Below are 21,047 nucleotides of genomic sequence, written 5' to 3' on the forward strand. Positions count from 1 at the left end.
TTTAGAAACACTTCAACCTTCTGGGAAGAGATACAAAACTACTCAATTTTTATAGCACTTGCCTTGATATAGAAGTATGAAATACAAATAATTCCTTAACAGTGTAATCACTCCCTGCTTTCTGCTGTCCTTGGCTAAGGTAGCCAGGAAAAAAAAATCCACTACTGAAGCCTGTTAAGTCCATCTGCTGGAGCAGAACAGTCATTTTTCAGGCCAAAGCTCTGCTTCCTCCAGTATCATGCTTGCCCTAAAGAAAGTTCAAGCCCTCATTTCCCCACTGATAAATGCTGGGTAAGAATAAACTGTCACCAGGTTTCTTTTCCAGCAGTTGCTATTCAGCCTTGCTCTAAGCTGACATCAGGGCCAGGCCCCTGGTCCCACCAGCTCCAGCACTGCAGACAGGACATGAGCTCCCTCTGCCGTGAGAAGGGAGTTATGGGAAGCAGATAAACCACGTTTATGAAAAGCTGACAAGCAGGGGAACTTCAGAGCAGAAGATGGGGTGTTAGAAGATACACCAAAAAAACCTCCAAATATTTCTCCAGAGGGCTGAAGCTGGGTACAACTACTGAGACAATGCCTCAACCAAGAGGTTCAGTTCAAGAGCTGATTAAAGAAAAGCTTGTAGTCCCTATGAAATCCATCAACCTTCAGCCACACACCTGCAAGAGATGAAGAGGAGCTGCTTGGGAAAACTGGTTAGTTAGTTGTAAAAAGAAATACCAGTACCCAGGTCACAGGGATCTGAACAGGCCCGGCCTGTTTAAAACCAAAGCATGGAAGACTTACTAAAAGCAGAAGCAGCACATAGTTATCTTTATTGCCTGTGTAACACCTGCAGGAAGGGACAAACAGAACACAGTATAAATCCATGCACAACAGATACATAAATGTCTCTTAGAAATCTTTCAGAAGAAAAGGAGAAGAGTGTGAAAGTTGGTATCTCTAACTTCATGAGCTAGGTTTCCGATTTACAAGTTAACTTTTTTTAAAGCTGGTATTTTAAAATGGTATAGAAATGCTTCTTTACTTGAATACTAAGTGATTTAACTTATTTCACGATAAAAATATAGTTTAGTTCTATTAAATTTTCTTCTGAAAATAAATGTTTCTATTTTTCTGCTATGACAATAAATTACAATGTATCACAAATGTAGGCTTTAAGCAGATTTATAAATAAGCAGGAATTAAACATTCCACCTATAGTTTAACTGAATTCAAGGCATTTAGTAAGAGATAAGCTGAAGGTGCATTTATAATCCAAACTCAATTTATGAAAGTAAATACATGTATAACTGAAGCAAATGTAATGGGATTTAATGCTGTGGTACTTGGATATAGGATAAGTATTCATGAATGATCTGTTCCTCCTCCTCCAGTGTTAAATCCAGATAATCTTCCTCGTGTTCAGGAATATCCTCTAGGATTTCATTGACAGCATCCGTCTCCATGTCTTCATCTGTTGGTGAACTAGAAGAACCTTCCAATAAAAAGCAGCAGCAGTGAATTCACCTCAAAGAATTTGGTACTTTCCCTCTTTTACCAGCATGACTGCTTTGCGAGTCTGTTACTGTAAGACTACCTCATTTAAAATTGCTCTGCAAAGGATATTGCAGGGTGGCCATTTTTTCCTATTACTTAAAGCTGTAGGAAAGCCTTTAGTTGTACAACAGGGATCTTTACAGCTCTGACAAATAACAGGAGAAAAAGTACATGCAAGTTTCCTCTTTGCTAAAGAGCAAGTATCAACTACGGTTCTACCACATAAGGGACATGAGGATGGAGTATGTGGTCAAATCAGCTGACTGTACAGCACAGATTTGGAATAAAGTTCCTAGCAGTCAGAACCCAGATATTATCAAGCCAAAAAATCATCGTTATCAGTGGTAGGTTCAGGGAACACACTCCAGCAACTCAGTACTTGATCTCTGGAAGAGTACAGGCAAGGGGAGGTTGGTTTGTTTTTAAAAAGAAGTGGTGTGAGCCAGTACAATTAGATGGGAGAAACTGGAATGGCTTGTGGGCTAGAGAGGGCCCCGTGGTCCTCTCTGGGCAAGTGAAGACAGAGACCTGAGGCCCCCAGCTTTGTGTGCCACAGCCACAGCCCGCTCTGCAGCCATTTGCTCTTAGCCCTTCCCAGGACCCCTCGGAAGGTGACCCTTTCCTCTGGGCTACATCCATCTTCGGCACTGCCTACAGCTGATACGTGTCCCTTACAGTCCTGCATACAGCAGTCGCTGCTTGCAGGGGCTTCTCGGGGGTAATGGGTGCCTTGCCTCTAACTCTGGTACTAGTAAAAGTAGTCTGGGGCATTATTCAAGGCCCTCTATCAGTATTAAAGCAGAAATCACTTAATCCTTTCGTAGAAAAGCCAGAACAGCCTTCCCCCTTCCCTGCTGTTGCATGTGACACTCTTACCTGCAGACTCTGTGGGTGAGTCTTTTGATGAAGCTGATTCCTCTGATGGACTGGACCCTTCTGGAGACAGCTGCAGTGAAGCAGGAAGAACTCCCCCATAATGAGCAAGGGTTTGGGAAGCTAAGTGGATGTTGCCTTTAAAGACCTTTAAAGCTTGTTCTGCTGACTCACGGCTGAAACCCATATACATCAGCTGCAGGAGGGGGAAAAAAATAAAAATAAGTGTGGAGAAATCCAAGCTCATCCAGCACCAGGGTCTGACAGGAAACTGACTCTGCATCTGACAGTCATTCCTCTTGCACAGAGGAAAGTGCGGCATGCCAGGAATTCCAGGACACTGACTCTGGTTTACTGGAACAGTTAACAACAGGGCAGTGACCTATTAAAGGAATGGGGATCTTGAGAAGAATCAAGAGCCTCTTTTTTAATATCGGACCAATTCTTGTCTGTTTTTCAAAAGGAAACTCCAAAGCACTCCAGCACATCAGGAGTCTGCACATGCTATTTACTTTTTCTAGACAACATCATTTTCTTGCCTACTGGACATTAATTATGTAGCCACACAAACTACTGAAGAGCTTTTCAGACAGCCTATGGTGAGACACACAATCCAACTCTTTCCCTTGTGCATTGCAATGTTTAGAGACTTCAGTGAATTTCTCATTTGCTGTCTTTTTTGGGATAGAGCATTAGAATGCACAGACTTTGCTCCGCATCCATGTCTGACAGGTTGGTGTAATGGGCAGGAAATATGCACAAATTACATTTTAGCCTGGGTGTGATTTCACCATGGAGAGCAGATGCCAGACAGTTGAAGTGTCACCGCTTGAGTGACATGAGTCAAAGAATATTTGTACAGCTTTGCTTAAGGAAAACCTGGTGTGTTTGAAACCTTAATTCAGAAACAAGACAACAAACTCCTAAGAAAGCAAAGGGTCTAACTTACTTGATCAATACTTTCCTGGGAAACTTGGAACTGGTCCACAGCCACAGGATCATCATCATCATCATCATCTTCCAGCAATAACTCAGGATTGTCAAGAATAAACTACAATAAAGCAGAGAGATTGAAATAGAGCAAGAGAGAAAGAATAGTCCTTGGCATGAATGTATTTAGCCCAATAGTTGATATAACCAAACCTCAGCCAACTTAAGTGATATCTGATTCATCGGGTCAGGAAGTGGAAGTTCAGTTCTGAAAAGGTAGCTATGAACTAACAAATACAGACTACAGAAAATAAGAAACCGCCAAACAATAAATTAAAAAAGCAAACAAGTTTTTTTTGTACAAAAGTACTACTCCTGAAAATCACTTACCTTAAAGGCTTGGTCCAGGTTTCCTTGTGTATTATGAAGAGCTACCTGAGCAGCTCTCTCCGAGTAGCCCATACTTTTCAAGGTATTTATGTCTTCCAGTCGCTGCCTTCTTTTAGCTCTCTCCTCCCTCCTTATCTGTGCCTTTTCCTGCAAGAACACAGCCATTACTAAGCTCACTGCGCATGGGAATGCTTCAGCCTTACCCTGTACATGTAGAGTTTCTTGGATTTACTTCAAGTTTGAATCTCTTGAGGAAAAGGGAATTTTTGTTTTTTTAAATACAGACTGTGCTGCCAGACACCCGTTGCTAAATAAAGTTGCATTTCCATGAGCTAGCACTGTTGCCATACTTCCGCTCTGCAGATCAGATCTTATGCTATCACAGCTATTATAGGCCCTGTGTGGTAAGTGATAAACCTGTTTGGCAGATGGGCCTGTAGACAAGACTTGCCAAGGACATACAGTCAGAACCGGGCACGCAGCCAAGGAGTTCTGTTCAGCCCTTCTCTCGGCCATTTGACTCTTCCGTCCACATTTCACTGTCTGAAGTCTAGAAGTGCCACCTCAGCTTACCAAACCTAACTTCAGGCACTTCAGATCTGGACAACACTGACTTCACTTTAGCACAAAAAATCCTTCTCCCCTTCTGGATCTTCCAAGTCCAAAGCCATAATACAGTGTAGCTTGATGGTCACCCTTGCAGCACTTTATGGTGCAGTCTCTTGTCTTTCAGATCAGCCAAGCCCAGGAGTGACAGCTCGATCATGGTGGTTTTACTCCCATACAGAGCACTGCTGAGCAGCAAACACTGGTGCAAAGACTTCCTATGTGCCTCCATGGTACAACCACAGGTCTTTGGCTCTCTCATCCCATCTGTTTTGGGACAGAGCTTCCCTTGTTGTATTAACTTTTGGTTTCAAACTTGCAGCAACAGATGTCAAAGTTACAGTAACAGTGCCAAAGCAGGATAATCAAAGTCCTTAATTTAGCACCATGTTGCACTAATCACACCAAACATGATCTTGTGGACACTCCAACTAATATGATCCTTGACTGAATACTTCCACTGCACCATACCTCTCTCCTGTTGGTGATAAGATTGGCAGCATGCTCCACATTCCCATGGCATGCTCGCAGGGCAAGACGAGCTTCCTGTTCGGAGAAACCCAGGAGTGACAGGCGATCAACTTTATCAGGATCTATGGACAGCTCTTCATATAAACGAGATGCCTGTATATAGAAAGAACAAAATGATACTACTTACACTGTTGCTAACATACAAACAAAAAAAAGTCTCCCTATTGTTCTGAGTAAGTGAAGAACAGGTGCAAGACAGCCCCAACACAGGAGCTAGTGTGAACGACTCAAGAATTCTACCTAATGGTGTCTTACCTTCTGAATATACTCAGCAGCCTCCTTTTCTCTGCCACTGTGATAGTGTCCGATCCCTTGAAGGAGGTAAAGTCGTAGAAATAAAACCTTCTCCCGACCATAGCTTCCCTGAAGAATTGTTTAAACAAGGTGGGAGGCACATGGGTAGAAGCATATGGTACAACATCAATTCGTTATCAACGGAACACTTTACGCATTTAAAGACAACATAATCACTAATATGTAACACCTGGTATGCAGATAAAGTATTACATCTAAAACACTGATGATGTCCATGCATATAAACACACGTTTGCCATGAACTTTTTGTCAAGTCCAATGCTCTCACTATGCCGACAATTACACAGCTAGATTACAGGCCGAGGAGACATGTGAAAACTTTAAACTTCTGAAAGTCAGTCTTGTAATACTTGAACAACAACTGAATACATGTAGAAAAAAAAGCCACCCTAATTAAATCAAAACTGGCATACTTTGATATCAATAAGTCTTTCATGGTTCTCCCCATAGCACCTCTGGAAGCATCGATGTGCTGTGGACAGCTTTTTCTCTGCATCATCCAGGCAGTCCAGCTGCTCCAGGCGGAAGTAGCACCACACTATATCCAGCTGCAGTACTGCATAGTTATCAACGGTATTCAGCAGTTCTGTGCTGCACTCACTGGAAAAATAAAACAATTACTGACTTTCTGGGAGGGTTGTTTATTTTTTCCCCACATGCTTTTTAACACTAATGAAACAACGTGCTAGAAGTATGCATACACATTTGAGGAAGGACACACTTCACATTTGAGGTAGGAAACTGAGGTCAGTGCAACTTTAATAAAGCACTGATCTCCCATCATATTCACTAATCCGTGGGGCACTAATGATAACATTACATCGCAAAGAATTATAGTAGTCACAACTCATTTTGTTACTATTTAAGACAGCATCTTTTTAAAAGCAGAATGGCATTAAACCCTGTGCAATCTTTGAGAGGACAGATATCACCTATGTACCTTAGTGCACATGAACATGCCAAGTTCTGTGCCAGTCTCCTTGCACACAGATGAGAAACAGATGGGGACAATATTAGTTTTGGGGATCTCAAAAGAGCAATGTAGGGCTCTGACTGCTGACAGGAAACTAGTTCACCTGCAGAAACCCTGGTATGGTTACTCACCTCAGCTATCTGCTCCACCTTTTACAAGAAATAATTATTTCACCGAAGCAGTTGTAAATGAGTAGCCATAACTGTCTCAAGCTAATGCAATTTACAGACTAGTACATGAACATGGACAGTTTCTGTTTATGTTGATATGAAAGATTCAGTTGCCCAGTGGCAGTATCTATTTCAGCTGTTTTACATGAAGGCACTTGTCACTGCAGGTCAGAGCCTTGCCTGCTGTTTCCCATTTGCAGAGGGGGTGTGAAGTAATCTGCAGCAAAACAGGGCCTGACTTATATGCACAGGTAGAGCTAACACTGTTCCTGTATTTGGTTGACAGTAAAGGAAAGAGACACAAGGACTCAAAAAGCTTCTTACCAGAAGTGTTTATCCGCATCCAACAAATATGGCAGTGCTATTTCATATTCTTTCTTCTTCATTAATGCTCTGCCCTTCTCATGATAACCCATTGCCAGCACAAGTGCCTAGAAAAAGATTGAGACTTCTTTTGCACCTCCCCAAATCACTTATAACTAAAAAGAAATATCTAGATAATCCATTAAGAGCCCCTGTTCTTCCTAGAAAAATATCACTGTATCAGTTCTGTAAGAGCAGTACTATTTCACGTTGCTTCATATTTTTCTCTCATCTGCTGACGTTAAAATATTGTCTGATTAAACACAGTGAGTATTACTGACACATGAAATGCTGCACCAGGTTTATTTTAAGAATGCAACCCTAGATAGATTTTCAGTGACGAGTGATAAAGAGCTAAGCATTTTTCTGGGTACTACACTTCCCCACAGCATTCGATTTGTATTGCTTTGCTATTAAACCTATCTTGTAAAATCTAACAATTCACCTCCAGCAAAACCTCAGAACTGAAAATTAAATTTTGAACATGGCTAGAAAACACTCTAGTTCCTGCAGTATGACAAATGGAAATGTAAATATTTCTGGATAGAAACAACCTGCAATATTTCCTCTCACCCACGTTCAATACTGATGAAGTCTTGTGCACTTGAACATTTGATGCTTTAACTCTTCAGGTGGATTACTACTTTCAGCACTTAATCAGAATAGCGTGCATTGGGAGAATGGACAGTTGTTGTACCAATCATCCAGAAACTCCAGATGATGCAGAACACAGCAAGCCTCAGAAGAGGCTAGGGCAGCAGTTAGCACACGTTGGGGCCTACTCATTTCTTCCCAAGGTGTTATTTTCTAACTGGGTGTAATTCCAAGTATTTGTAAAGACTTCTATTTATCTTCAGAAAATCCAGCAATCTTAAAAGACAGCATCTATCACTATTCTTTTGCTTCAGCAGCCAACATCAGGTATGTCACTCCTACTGTTCAATCTGTGCGCTCCTACCATTCCACCATTCAATCTATGCACCCAACCAAAGACATTTTCAGTTGAGAATGGGGAACTTTCTTGAATGGTGAACAAATTTAAAGTTTGAGAGGGGTCACAGTGCAAAAGAACTCAAAGCTATTTTAAAAGAGTCCGATTTTGAGAGACTCATCAAGTTTCCAACTGAAACTGAGGCCTAATGACCAAGTTATTTTCATGTTGTTCAAGGGCACACAAAATTTAAAATAGGTGCTAGGACATAACAAAGTTAAAGCTCATCTTAAAACACAAAAATAAGATATGGACCACACAGGCGTCAGTGCAAGATTAGACCTGCAATTAGATCAGCAATCAGAGGTCTGTCTCCAGATGACAGAGGTATCCCAATTGTAGAGTTCTACTTTATTTCAAAATTATTTCTATTAAGCAAACATCTACTGGACCCAGGGTTACATCCCCAAAAAAGTCTACTATTTCAATCCCATATTTGAAATGCTTCATGAATCAAGCTTTAAAAAGCCTTCTTAGTAGCTTTGTAAGATACTTTAACCTACTTTTTTAGCTTGAGGAGGAATCTTGATTGACCTTCCAGTCTGATTAGCTATATCTAGGTGTGGAACAGAATCTGGATCCAAGTACTCCTCTGAAACAAAGAAAAAACAATTTAAATTGTAAGTACCACCTTCCACAAAGTAACTCTGTTCTTGTAAGATTACATCAGTAAGTACATGGTTAAACAAAACAAAATACAAAAAAATCAGAATTACATATAAAGGCTGCATCTGCAGTTTTTTGGACATAACTACCAACAATGGCCCTGATCTGATAAACATGAGGAACTTTTAGAAAGGTCACTAAGGAAAAGGCCCTGTTCATCCAGAAATTTAGACACAACGTGAAAAGTTACATGAATTGTAAAGAATTTTTTGCAGAAGACAAAACACCTACATTTCACACACCAGAACATTTGAAATGCTTTATGAAATAAAACAAAGAATATTAAAAAAATGCACAACTGAGCACAGTTGATAAAACTGAAAAAAATACAGCTCAGTATTTTCCTTTTCCCACATCTTTAATGCTTATAACCAAACTATCAATTTTGTTTTCACTTCCATCTGATTTAAAATGAAAAGATGCTTTTCTTGTAAACAAAAGACAGTTAAGCAGGAGTTTACTGAGATTAAAAGCTTCTGCCCTGCAATTTTTCTCAAGATGAAACAAAAGGGTTGTTAAATCCTCTCCACACTTCACACAGAACCTTCAGCCTGTGAGCCCATTAGGGACTCCACTCTATACTTTGGCATTGTGCTATAACTGACAGTTAGTGGTAAATACCTTAAAGAGGCCCTATACAGGATTCAAGGGCTGGGGTCTAAATTACCCCTTAAGTCCATAAAAGGAATCGCTTCTTTCGTTCGTTTAAAATCTGATATTATAGTAAGACACAGGCTGTCACTGACCATTAAAAGAAGCTTTGTTCAAGTTCTTTTGCATTTGGCAGGAATTCATTACATATTCAGTTTCACTGTTGCTTGTTTGTGGATTTTTGAAACAATAAAATAGAGAAGTGATTTAAACTCACCATCTAGCAAAGCAATTCACAAACACAACCTCATTTTGAAAAATTATTACTGTTAAATTGACTATATCCTTTTAACTTAATCCACAGTTGCCAGCAATCAACATCAAATGCAATGAGAACAGAACAGCCACGTTACAGATGAGAATGACAAGTGAGCTGCTCTGCACAATGAAACCATGGTTACACACAGCCATATCTGAGGTAAAAAAAAGTGTTAATGACTTATAATACATTATTCCACTGTGCTTATGTCTACAATAAATTTAAAGCCTGTTCTCAAGAGTCAGTCCCTTAACTGTCAAGTGCTAATTAAATAGTAATTGATTCATATTATAGCCTTCTGAAAGTGCCAAATGTTTTCTAGTGTTCTAGTTGTCTAAGAAGAGTTGAAGAGGAAGTTTTAGTCAACTTAAAACCCAGTTTTCAAGTAGGTAGAAACCTAGGAAAGTATAAACTGAAAACCAGCCATGATACGGGCACTCTTCCATGTTGAAAGTCCAATGAGAAGATAATTTTTGATGCGCAAGAATTAATGAACACTCACCTCCACCCCGCCCCCAACCCCCTTTACCTCTCTCTGCTAGAATTTCTAAACCCTTCTTAGTTCTTTGCATCTTGTCATTTATTTCTTTTTCTTTCTTGCATTGAAGTTCTTCTTCCTGAACTCTTCTTTTAGTTTCCTCATCACTCTGTTCCAGTTGAAGTACCATCACTTTTGCATTGTGTGTTACACCCTGGTCCTCAAGGGTTTTGCCTACAAAATAAGAGTATGATGAATACAATCCAAATACTGTATTTCTGAAAAGAGACCATTTTACCTTGTACTGCCATACATACTGGGGGGAAGCCAACATCCACAAACAAAACAACCTGAACAGCCCTTCGTCTTACTCATACTGTACTGAAGAACTACAGTAATTACTAGATTCAAGAACTCAATCAAAACCCCTGCCAATTACTAACATATTCAGCAGAAACTCAGAAATCAGCATCAGACCTGCATCTTAAAAGTGCTTTTTAAATGATTGGTATGTTTCTTTCCTTTTTTTTTTTTTTCAAAGCATTCAAATAATACAATTGTTTCTACCTCAGTAAATTGATCTTCAGGCAAAAACTGGAATAACAACATGTCCAGGATCATACACAACAGTAATAGGACAGAAGAACTGGGAACTGAATCCAAGTTCCTATTGTCAATTCCATGGCTCTAATTCTGACATATTCTAAGGGAAATAAATGTCAGATGCTTAGGCCATCAATAAAGAGAAAGCTGTTGTTGTCACGTCCCACAACATGTCTGGCAAGTTGAACATATGTAAAGCATTACAAAAAGTTTTTGAATGTGCTGTTATATAGCACGGTTTTTGAGGAAATTTAGGGTTCCTCTTAAATATGCGATTTCAGTATTTCAATGCTTGAAAAATGGATTTTCAACATTTATCACAGGATTCCTATAACTGCTCTAAGAATTCTGATCATTATAATTTATTGCATTTCCTGTAGAGCAGAGCCTGACAAACATAACTGCTATTCCTTGGGAATTTCTGAAATTAACAGAGTTGCAAGAAATTTGTCTTCCGAGAATCAGTAAACTAGAAAATTATCATAAAAATATACTCAACTAGAGATACATACCCAGGTCAAGCTGCTTCTTATTTATGATTATTTTGATAGCATTTTCTTTTAATGCATGCTCCTGTGCTATCCTGTGAAACAAACAATTTTATCCATGCATATAAATTTGTATTTCTGTTAGAATAGCAATAAACTTAAGAATGAGTATGTTCATAACTACCTTAAAACTTCTGCTATATAGGCTGCTAGAAGTAAAATATCATCTGAAAGCTTTGTATACTATACAGGGAAAGTGTGTGATATAGAAAGGGAAAAAGGAAAACAGAAAAGAATCTGATTTTATTAGGCTTAAAAACACAAAAGGAAGAGAAGCTAACGTTTGCTGTTCAGAAGACCTGCTTAGTTACAGAATTGGAAGACTGATCATTAGTGCCTTCTCAGGTTTTCTATCTGTTAAACCACAGCTTATTACATGAAGAACTGCCCTACAGGGACCTGGACATCTTATTCAGACATACTGCTAAGAAAAAGCTTAATCAAACAAATAGTGCTCTGTTTGTCTTTTAGAGAAGAACCAAGAGTGATTACACTTACTGTGATCTGAGCTCCTTGCCTGTGATGAACAGGTTAGTTTCCAGTGGGATCTTTCTGCTCTGTAGTAATTATATTGGGTGGGGGAAAGGAAGAGGGAAGATAAAAAGCATGATATCAAGATACTCAGGACATTTTCTTATTTAATTGTTTTACAACAGCTACAATTTCTTTTTCAAATAATAATCATGTTAACAGGGCTATGATTGGGCATACGTAATAGTAATTTCCATGTAGCGAGTCTTGTACTTGCTATACAGTGCTAAAAATAAGCCTTATAACAGCAGAAGATTCAGAATTAGATAAATCTAAATTCAGAACCAAACAATTTAAACTGACTAATTTAATTATGCACTTCCAATCTTAACTCTGCTTTGTAATTATGCCACTCACCTGTGACTGGCTAAGTTATGATTAATTCCTATTAGTGTCTCTGGTCCCAGATTAGATAAACTGGAATTTTAAATTAATTAATTCCCCTATGCCCAGTAGCATTGTAAAGAGGAATTATGAAGCTATTTGTTTTAACTGCATGGCAATCACTTAACACTCTCTACCCTTTAGCCCATCACATTCCCTGGTAATTATTTTTCTCTACAAGAGAGTACCATTATGACTATGCTGTGTTTTTGCAAGTATTCAGTTAAAAAAAAAAGAAAACAACCAAAAAACCTTCTGAAGCATAGGTTTCCATCTAAGATCTTCTGGGAAAAAAAAATTAAAACTGCCCTTTTCCAGAGTGAACATTTACTTCTTATGCCAGTAAGATGACTACAACCCTTAAGTGTCCCTAAATAATGAAGTTCTTCATTGTTATCAGAGTGGATGAAGACACACACCATCGGGGAAGATGCTGCTCCTGCACATGATCAAAACTAGGAAGTGATTGGAGAGAGCTGTTGTGCTTGCTAGAAACTGTTTTTAAGAGGTAAATATTCCCAGTTAAGAGGCCTTCTATTAGTAAGAACCTAACCAAGGGCCTGCTCTCTGTCCTGTGACCAACCTGCACAGCACCCTTCACAGCCATATGGTTGAATCCTCTCAACCTTCAAAGCAGAGTAGCCGTATCCAAGACACACACCATCGGGGAAGATGCTGCTCCTGCACATGATCAAAACTAGGAAGTGATTGGAGAGAGCTGTTGTGCTTGCTAGAAACTGTTTTTAAGAGGTAAATATTCCCAGTTAAGAGGCCTTCTATTAGTAAGAACCTAACCAAGGGCCTGCTCTCTGTCCTGTGACCAACCTGCACAGCACCCTTCACAGCCATATGGTTGAATCCTCTCAACCTTCAAAGCAGAGTAGCCGTATCCAAAATGCCATTTAAGACCGGTCCCTGGCCCACGTCAGCCCTCATGCTGTGCCAGGGCACTGCTTGGCAGGATACCAGGCAGCCTGGGCTGAACTGCATCAGAGCTGACGCTAACAGCTGGATGGTACAGATGTTCAAACAGGGGCCAGCCTGTCCCCCACCTGTTTAGCTGACTAGGGTAGATGTAGCCACAGGACCTGGTGTGGTGACCAGTCCGACACTGTTTTAATTAGATTCATGTCATTATTCTGGTGTATTTTATGTGTGGAACTATAGGTTGAAGTTTGGCTTTAAAAGGGCAAGACTTAATTCAGTTCTGCCTTCGTGAAGCTTTTAGGAGCCTGACTTAGAAGAGAACAGATGAGTACCACCACAACAGAAAATTCTGCTTCTCATTTCCAAGTTCAAACACTGGACACACTTATTTTAAAGTAAGTGTAGTTAACTGCCTGGGCTGGAATAGTTACACGAGGATAATGCCATCACTAAAGGAGTTCCTTTCAACGTTGTCATCTTAGGCCATGTATGGCTGATACCAAGTTCAAGTTGTTTATTGCACTTAAAGGGATTTTTTAAAAAATTAAAGCTGTCATTTAAACAAAAGCTGTGGTAATAGAGTGATATTCATATGCTAATTCAACTTCAGGTATTCTACAGCTGAAAAAATACACCTGCTCTTTACTGCTAATGTGAACAGTCCCATCAGAAGGAATCACACTAAACTAGACAGACACTTAAATCTAATTTACTTTTCTTAACTGAAAGACAATTTCTCATTACATCCTAAGTGGAAGACAATTACCGATCTCCTTTGCTATGATATTCCCACCTACCTGGGAAGCTGAAATATACCTCAGTTAACTCCCTCCCCCCCTATTTTATATACCTAACACGGATCTCTTATATGAACCTGAAAAAGCTGAATAAGTGAAAATATTTGCATTAGATACATATCTAGAACTCAAAAGACCATCAAAGTAAAGCTACTTATCCTGATTTTTCTGCAATGTCACTTACTTTTCTACGGGGCAGATAAATATCAAGTCTCGCAATCCCAGTCACTTTAAAATTTTCATTTCCTGTTCCACGCTCAATTGCTTTACACCGTATTTCTTCAAGCATATTCTCTACATCATTCTCATTGATATTCAGCTTGGATGAGTATTTTTGTACAAGCTCCTAAGAAAACAGCAAGAAAAACTGGGAAAATGCACCAGCACTATGACATGGAAGATGCACGACATTAACTCAGAGAGAATATTTACCTTCATCTCTTTACCAGCTTCTTTTTTATCATTTGTATATGGTGGTTTCCACAGCTGAATTTTGTCCTCTCTTAAGCAACTTGTCAGTTTTGCTATTAAATACTTCTTTTGCGCCATTCTTTAAAAACAAAAGCACAATTGGAAGGGCAAAGAAAGACAAATAATCAATCTTTTAATATAGCTTGCCTGTACTAAGATACTGTACTTTTTCAAGAAGTCCAAGTGACATTTTGGAATTCCGCCAAAAAAGTTGAGTATAAAATGCATTCTGTGCATTTTGGTGGGGAGGGGAACCTGAGTCCAAACTATTATAAAAAATTGGAAAGGGTGTGAAACCTGGATTAGAGCAGAGATAATTCAGAAGCAACCTGCATTGGTCCTTGCCATTTCAAGAGAACATAAACCTCTTCCTAACCCCTCACATGACCTGGAATTGCAGAAGGTGCCAATTCATCAAAATCCACGATTTTATTCTGCCCTGCCCTGGAAAGGATGGCTCACCCCCTCTAGAACACACCCTTGCTATACCTCTGCCTTCCTGCTTCTCTCACTTCCCTACTTTACAGCCTTTTTACACCAGTGGATGGTTGAACATGAACTATTACCCTCTTTGGGAGGACATCTCAGAACCACAAGCTCCACCTTGAGAAGACATTAAGGTAAAGTTCACAGCCCTCTAGCAAACTGAGATAAGCTAGAGCACAAAGAGCTAAGAGCAGACAACGATCTATGCCTCCCCTCCCCATTCTCAACCACTTCTCAGGTAAACAAGTTCAACAGTATCACCAAATGCTCTTGTAAAATTCTGGTAACACAACAATGGAATAGCAGGGTGTCACTTTTCATAATCCAAGAGACACTCTTCCCACTCCCACTGCAAAGCTAGAAAAGACACATGGGGCACAAGCAACATACAGTGCAGAGGCTGAGATCAGAGATAAAGTAAATCTGCACCAGCCATTAAATTACCCATCACTGGGGAGATGATGACAGTGAGGTAAGAGTTTAGGCTGAATTCATCACCAAAAGTTATTCTCACTGAGCTCAGAGAAAGTAGCAACCACTGAATCAACATGCCACTGAAAAAAAATCAAAACAAGAAATAGGGAAAGCAGAGAAAAGGCAAGCAAAGGCAGATGCAGTGATCTCGACAGAAGAAAAAAAAAGAATATGTATATATTAAAGCATGGAAGACTTTTGGCTCTTGGACACTGAATCATATGGAAGATGACATCCTTAATTTATACAGAAAAGCATTTAAAATGTTGGCATATATGCACTAAAGTTGGCACTAAACTTTGATTAATCTGTTTCACTTTTCTTTCAGAGTGGTTTCCTTTTCTCACTCTTGCCTATTAGCAAGTAGCTCCCAGGAGAAATGGGGACAGAAAAGCAGAATCAAACATTTCTATCCATTTTTCCAGTTTCAAAGACTGTTACTTGCTCACAAAAACTCTATTTGAGAGCAAAAAAAATCTATAGGCAAACATCCAATGTGTGGTAAGTTTACTGGTTAACCTTACCTCAACCCCAGCTTTAGCGAGCTACAAAGAATCTTTCAACGCTGCAAAGACAATAGTCTCTTCTAAAGAGGAGTCAGAAGGATTAACTGAGCAAGGGGATGGTTTAACAATCCTTCCTGAATGATTGCTACAGTCTGCATAGTCTGTCCAAACTAGGAGAGACACCATGCATTCTTTTTTTTGCTGTTGTTATTTTAGGGCCAAGGCAAAACATGGCATGTGCAACGCAGAAAGCAATACACATGCTCAGTTCTCAAAATATTGTGCTGAAGTTATTAACACAGCTTTCCCCCTTTTCCAAAACATGCCAGGCAATTCTCAGGAACAACCTGTAACTATCATTATCCCACTTTTTGGTTATGCTGAAGAACCATTTTATAGTTATAATTCTACTCAACATTAACTTAAGAAGCAAAAAAGGCATCCATAGCTTTGGGATACGCAGATAAAGGCTAAAATTGCAACTGACACTTAAGACTATGAATTGTAAATATGAGTGGCATTTATAAACTGGTCATTCATCTTTTTAATCAATACTATTTATAGTTTTGCAAGTTTTTCTTACTAAGCTATTAAACCAGAGTCTCCAATTATTCTTTCCAACTCTCTAATAAATAAAAAAAAATTTTGCTTTCACAAACACAAAAGCTATCACTTAATATGTAACACTTCCAACATTTAGCATAAATTCCTGTTTCACCGTAACTGAATTGCAAAAGAATCCTTAGCAAAAAAATGTATGGCTTACTTTTCCATCAGCGAACACCAGCAAGTGCTCCTGACACAATTTCACTTTCAGTAAGTTTAAAGGGACTTTCTCAAAACTAATTTGAGTAAACAATCAGGGGTATTTCCCAAGGGCCATTTTGAATGCAAGACTGAGTTTCTGTAACTAAAATGTCATCCTCTAAAGCCAGTTAGCCTTATATATGACTAAAACAATTACAGAAATAAGGTTCAAAAGCCAAATTTCTGATAGAAGGAATAGAAGATTCACAGAATGGTTTACTAATAAAGCAGTATCCATTAATTTTTCATAAAGACAAGGAGGAAAGCTACCTGCCACAACTATGATACATCCCTCCAGGGCTAAAGGAGGGGTAAGAGACGGAAGCAGCTTCATATGCCAAACCACGAGCCAGAAGCTCAAGGAAAAGATGGAAACCCAAACCCTGTCAGGCCCAGCCCGAGGTCCTGGGATGTCCTCAGCGCCCCGCCCGCCCCCCCCCAAGTCTCTCCCCTATCACGACAGCACCGAGACCACAAGTCACTGGTGTCACCAGGGCAGTTTAAACACGGCCAAGAAGTCGCCGCCCCTTCCACGCGCCTCCAAAACACGGCGGCTGGCGAGCACCCGGCAGCCACAGCAGGAGCCTCCCACGGCAGCAGCGGAGCTGGGGCACCCAACCTCCGCTCCGCGGCGGGCAACCGCGAGGTGGGAAGCAGCCAGGCCAAGCAGGCACCGCTCGGAGGGGGCGGCCGGAGGGGCACTCCCCGGCACACCTCCGGGACGGGGCTCCCGCCACTCGGGCACCCACCTGCGCCCCGCGGCGGAGGCCGGGCCTCGGGGCCCAGGCAGTCTCGGAGGGGAACCCGGGCCCTCACGCAGCTGCTCCCCACCCCAAGCTCCTTCACGGGCCCGGCGCGGGGGCTGGCGGGGGCCGCCCTCCCTGAGGCGAAGGAGCCGGGAGCGGCCGGGCCGGCACCTCAGTGCTGAGCAGCGGCCGGGGCAGGGAGGGGGAGGCCGAAGCACAAGCCCCACCCCCACAGCGCTGCCGCGCGCTTACCTGCGCGGCCGCCGCTCGCCTTCCGGGGGTGGGCGGGGCCTGGGGCACGTCACAGCAGCCGCATCCTGTCGGGGAGAGGCAGGTTCCTACGTAAGCCCGGAAGGCTCATGCTAACAGGAGCCAGGCGGGAGTTCGTCACGTGGTTGAAGCCACGCTCCGCCCGCCATCTTAGCGTCCTGCCCTCAGTTGAGGGAGAGGTGGTTGTTGGTTTTGTTTGGCTCGGTGGTAGGCGCTTGGCTGGCTGAGTGACTTTCCCTCCTAGAAGGGGTGGGAGCCTGGAGGAGGTCGAGTGCGCTACAGCCTCGCCGTTAGTGAGGCAAAAGGGGCTGAAATGCCTGTTAGTGCTGAGAAGGAGCATTCCCCAAAGGTTGGGGTGCTGTGAAAGGTGCCAGGCGCAGCTCCACGTGAGATTTTTTTCCTGTGCTCTTTCAGAGCAGTAGTGTTCAGGGTGAGCTTTTGTGTTTGGGCTTATATTTCCTCTTCAGGGGTGGTGGGCAGGTTCTACCCTCTTTGTTGTAGGATTGTTAAAAGCTAACCTGGGTTCAGAGGCTGGGTAGTGAAAATACATGGTAGGAAGAACAATCTGGTACTAAACACCACTTCAAGCTGAGGTGTGGCTTGAGGGTCACTTCTGATGGCATAGTCCTATAATGGCCTAGAGTGGGAATAGGGGTATGAGGCTACACAGACATTTGACTGTACAATGTAGGCCGCTGAATGTATTTCTGTGTGAGGCCTTCAAAGACTTGGAGCTTGTTCTTGGAATCTTTCTGGTGCCTGTAAAAGATGCGAGCGTGCTTCTAATGAGTCACACCAGAAATAATTAACTTGTGGGTTAATTCTTGTATGTGACCCTTCTTGTTAATGTGACCCTTCTTGTATGTGACCCTTCACCCTGGTGAAGGGTCTGGAGCACATGTCATACGAGGAGCGGCTGAGGGAACTGGGGGTGTTTAGTCTGGAGAAGAGGAGGCTGAGGGGAGAACTCATTGCCCTCTACAACTACCTGAAAGGAGGTTGCAGAGAGCTGGGGATGAGCCTCTTTAACCAAGTAATGAGTGATAAGACAAGAGGTAATGGCCTCAAGTTGCGCCAGGGAAGGTTTAGACTGGATATTAGGAAGCATTTCTTTACAGAACGGGTTGTTAGGTGTTGGAATGGGCTGCCCAGGGAGGTGGTGGAGTCCCCATCCCTGGAGGTGTTTAAGAGTAGGGTCAACATAGAGCTGAGGGATACGGTGTAGTTGGAAACTGCCAATGCTAGGTTAAAGGTTGGACTAGATGATCTTCAAGGTCCTTTCCAACCTAGACGATTCTGTGATTCTGTGACCAGCTGTCCCAGCAGCAAAGGGATTTTATTCTAACCACTCTGAAGCGTGACTGAAATCATTGCACTGGAGTATTACGCCAGAATGGACGGGTCTGCAGGACTGTCCTTATGTAAAATGTTTTGCTTAGTTCTGAAAAGTGGGGGTGCTGCATACTGCAGCTTTGGAAATGGGAACCTCACAGGTGTCATGAACTTGTAAACAAGACACTGAACTAGAATTTCAGGATTCCAGGCTCCGCTGTATGCATTAAATCAGTCAAGTTTGCCTACTGATAAAATAAGGGTAAACTTGCTTTTATGGCAGTCTTGAGTTCAGTGCTTGAAACTTAGGTAAAGGTATGGTAACAGAGTGATAAAAGTTACTGCCCATGATTGCCGAACATGAAAAAGATACCAATAAAGGGTTTTGAAAATCAGGTGTACTTGAGAACTGGGACTTCCTAATATTTGAAGTTTCCCATTTTTTTCTTGTGTTTCCCTGTTTCATTTTTCCTACAGCTGCTTTAGGAAAAAAAAATAATTCTCATTAGACAATGTGCCTGTGTAATATTTCAGTCTCTTGAAATGTATGTATAGCAGCTTTTCTCATAATGATTCCACTAACAAATCAAAATTTACTGAAATTTTTCTTCCATAATGTCCTTGGGAATTAAATTGAAAGACTTCTCTTGAGGCAAAATGCCTTTTCTAAATAAGTTTCAGTCAGTACAAAACACAGTATTATGCTAGAGAAGCTTCAGGAAAGGACAAAGTGTCTGTATGAAAGTGCTTACAAAGGAGTTAGTTACTTAGTCCATGTATAAACCTGCACTGAGTTTTAAATCAAGGCATTCAAGGTCCATGTTTAATTAAGATAACTAATTCAAAGCACTTTAAAATCAATTTAAAAGTGTTTGCAGACAATAATACCACTAATTTAGTTCAAATGGGTTTATAGAGTGGGTAAGTGGCTAGATAAGGTTATAAACTTTCTATGATGCTGATTTAAAAGATTCAAAATTTTAAGTTGCATTTGCTGAAATGTTCTCAGGTGTATTGTTGCAAGCATCTAGGCAAAATGACCTTGAATTAATTTTTGAATAGTTTTAATAGTGGCCTCTTGCTAACATGGGATTTTTCTTTCAGTTATTCCTTTAGCTTTATGTGGTCTACAGACTTGGAGATAAACAAAAATAGCACTCCAGTATAATGATAGGCAGGAGTACAAATTAGTATACTCTGTAATCAGCAAGACAAGTAAATAGTAAGCTAATGTATACCACATACTTAAAGAAATTCATTGTCCTTTGATATTTCCCTCCAAGTTCCCTTGTTTCATTGTTGTTATCTAGTATTTTTTTCCTATCATACCTGTACCTATTATGCATATCTGTGTTTTATGTTTTTTTTCTTTCTAATCTTTCTTTAAATACTGTAACCACTGTGAAGAAAAAAAAAAAAGTAGCTATGATTGTTTATTAATATCTCATGCCTACCCAGAAATAGAAATCAGCATCTGAGCTGGAAACTAATCTGGCAAGGCCAGTTAATTGAAAACACTAGAAAATGTGAACAATCACAAAGAACACCTCTTCATGTCTTCATTCTGCTGCTTTTACTGAGGATGAGTGGAAAATCCTTCCGGAGTTACTGTGGCATACTAATTGCTATTGCTGATAGCTAGTGCTTTTCAGCTCTGTCTTAAGACTGTCACTTCCAGGAGACAAGGTGCCTGCCTACCTGCTGGTGCTGGCTGGATTGGTGTGGGACACTGTACAGTTTGGGTCTGAAACTGTTGAGTGGCATAGAGGAAATTATGTTTGGCCAGAGGGAGTAAAATAGCTTTATATTCCATGATATTTTTTCTATTTTTGTGGACCTAACCAAGTACTGTAGTACACTTACAGCTGTGAATCTCCTGCGATGGAAGCATAGGCTCTGACAGATTTGTGCAACCATCTCTGATGTAGTGTCCTCCATCAAACACAACAGTCAGTGGAATTGTATGAAGGATTAATGGTTTGAAGTTGTGTTGTATGCAAAGAAAATGGTAGTGTCTCTTAGAAACGAAAACACTCCTATCTGTTTGACAGTAGCCTTTTATTTGCACATTGGTATTAACTCCGTTTTCAAGATATCTTATGAGGGGATGATTTATCTTTCTTGCTGAGGAGAGTTTGTGTCTAGAAGGACGTAAACCACAGCTGTGCATCTTTGGCATATTTTTTTTCTCACATTTTTTTGTGTGCGGATGGTATGATTTTGAGAGTGGTGGTAACTGGGGATGTGTTTTGCAGACTGTTTGCAGGGATCATGAAGAGCTTTGTGGGTCATCCACCTGATCCTCATTTTGCTGTCCTTTCAGAGCTCCTGTAGATACGGAATGGTTCAGAAGAGCCAGTGGCTATCAGGAGTATAGCTGGAATTAAAGTCATCATGAAATAGGGAGACATTTCAACTCTTCGATTT

The 21,047-nt window shown here is 40.9% G+C and overlaps 1 protein-coding gene across 2 annotated transcripts; it reads right to left on the minus strand.

Annotated features, from left to right (window-relative positions):
- Positions 1-789: 789 nt before the first annotated feature.
- On the minus strand, positions 790-17,356 carry NUB1 (negative regulator of ubiquitin like proteins 1). 2 transcript variants are annotated; one of them, XM_074869207.1, is made up of 15 exons: positions 17,271-17,356; positions 13,961-14,078; positions 13,713-13,874; positions 11,388-11,446; positions 10,854-10,924; positions 9,790-9,972; positions 8,188-8,276; positions 6,655-6,761; positions 5,601-5,787; positions 5,128-5,235; positions 4,813-4,965; positions 3,736-3,882; positions 3,365-3,466; positions 2,419-2,611; positions 790-1,480 (listed from the first exon to the last, which is right to left on the minus strand). In XM_074869207.1, the coding sequence occupies exons 2-15, from the start codon at positions 14,075-14,077 to the stop codon at positions 1,317-1,319; spliced, it is 1,842 nt and encodes a 613-aa protein (XP_074725308.1). In that variant the 5' UTR covers position 14,078; positions 17,271-17,356; the 3' UTR covers positions 790-1,316. The 2 variants fall into 2 exon arrangements, with proteins under 2 accessions (XP_074725308.1, XP_074725318.1); XM_074869217.1 differs by lacking the exon at positions 17,271-17,356 and adding an exon at positions 17,022-17,224.
- Positions 17,357-21,047: the final 3,691 nt, after the last annotated feature.

This window comes from Strix uralensis, chromosome 1, assembly GCF_047716275.1.
Source record: "Strix uralensis isolate ZFMK-TIS-50842 chromosome 1, bStrUra1, whole genome shotgun sequence".
NCBI lineage: Eukaryota > Metazoa > Chordata > Aves > Strigiformes > Strigidae > Strix > Strix uralensis.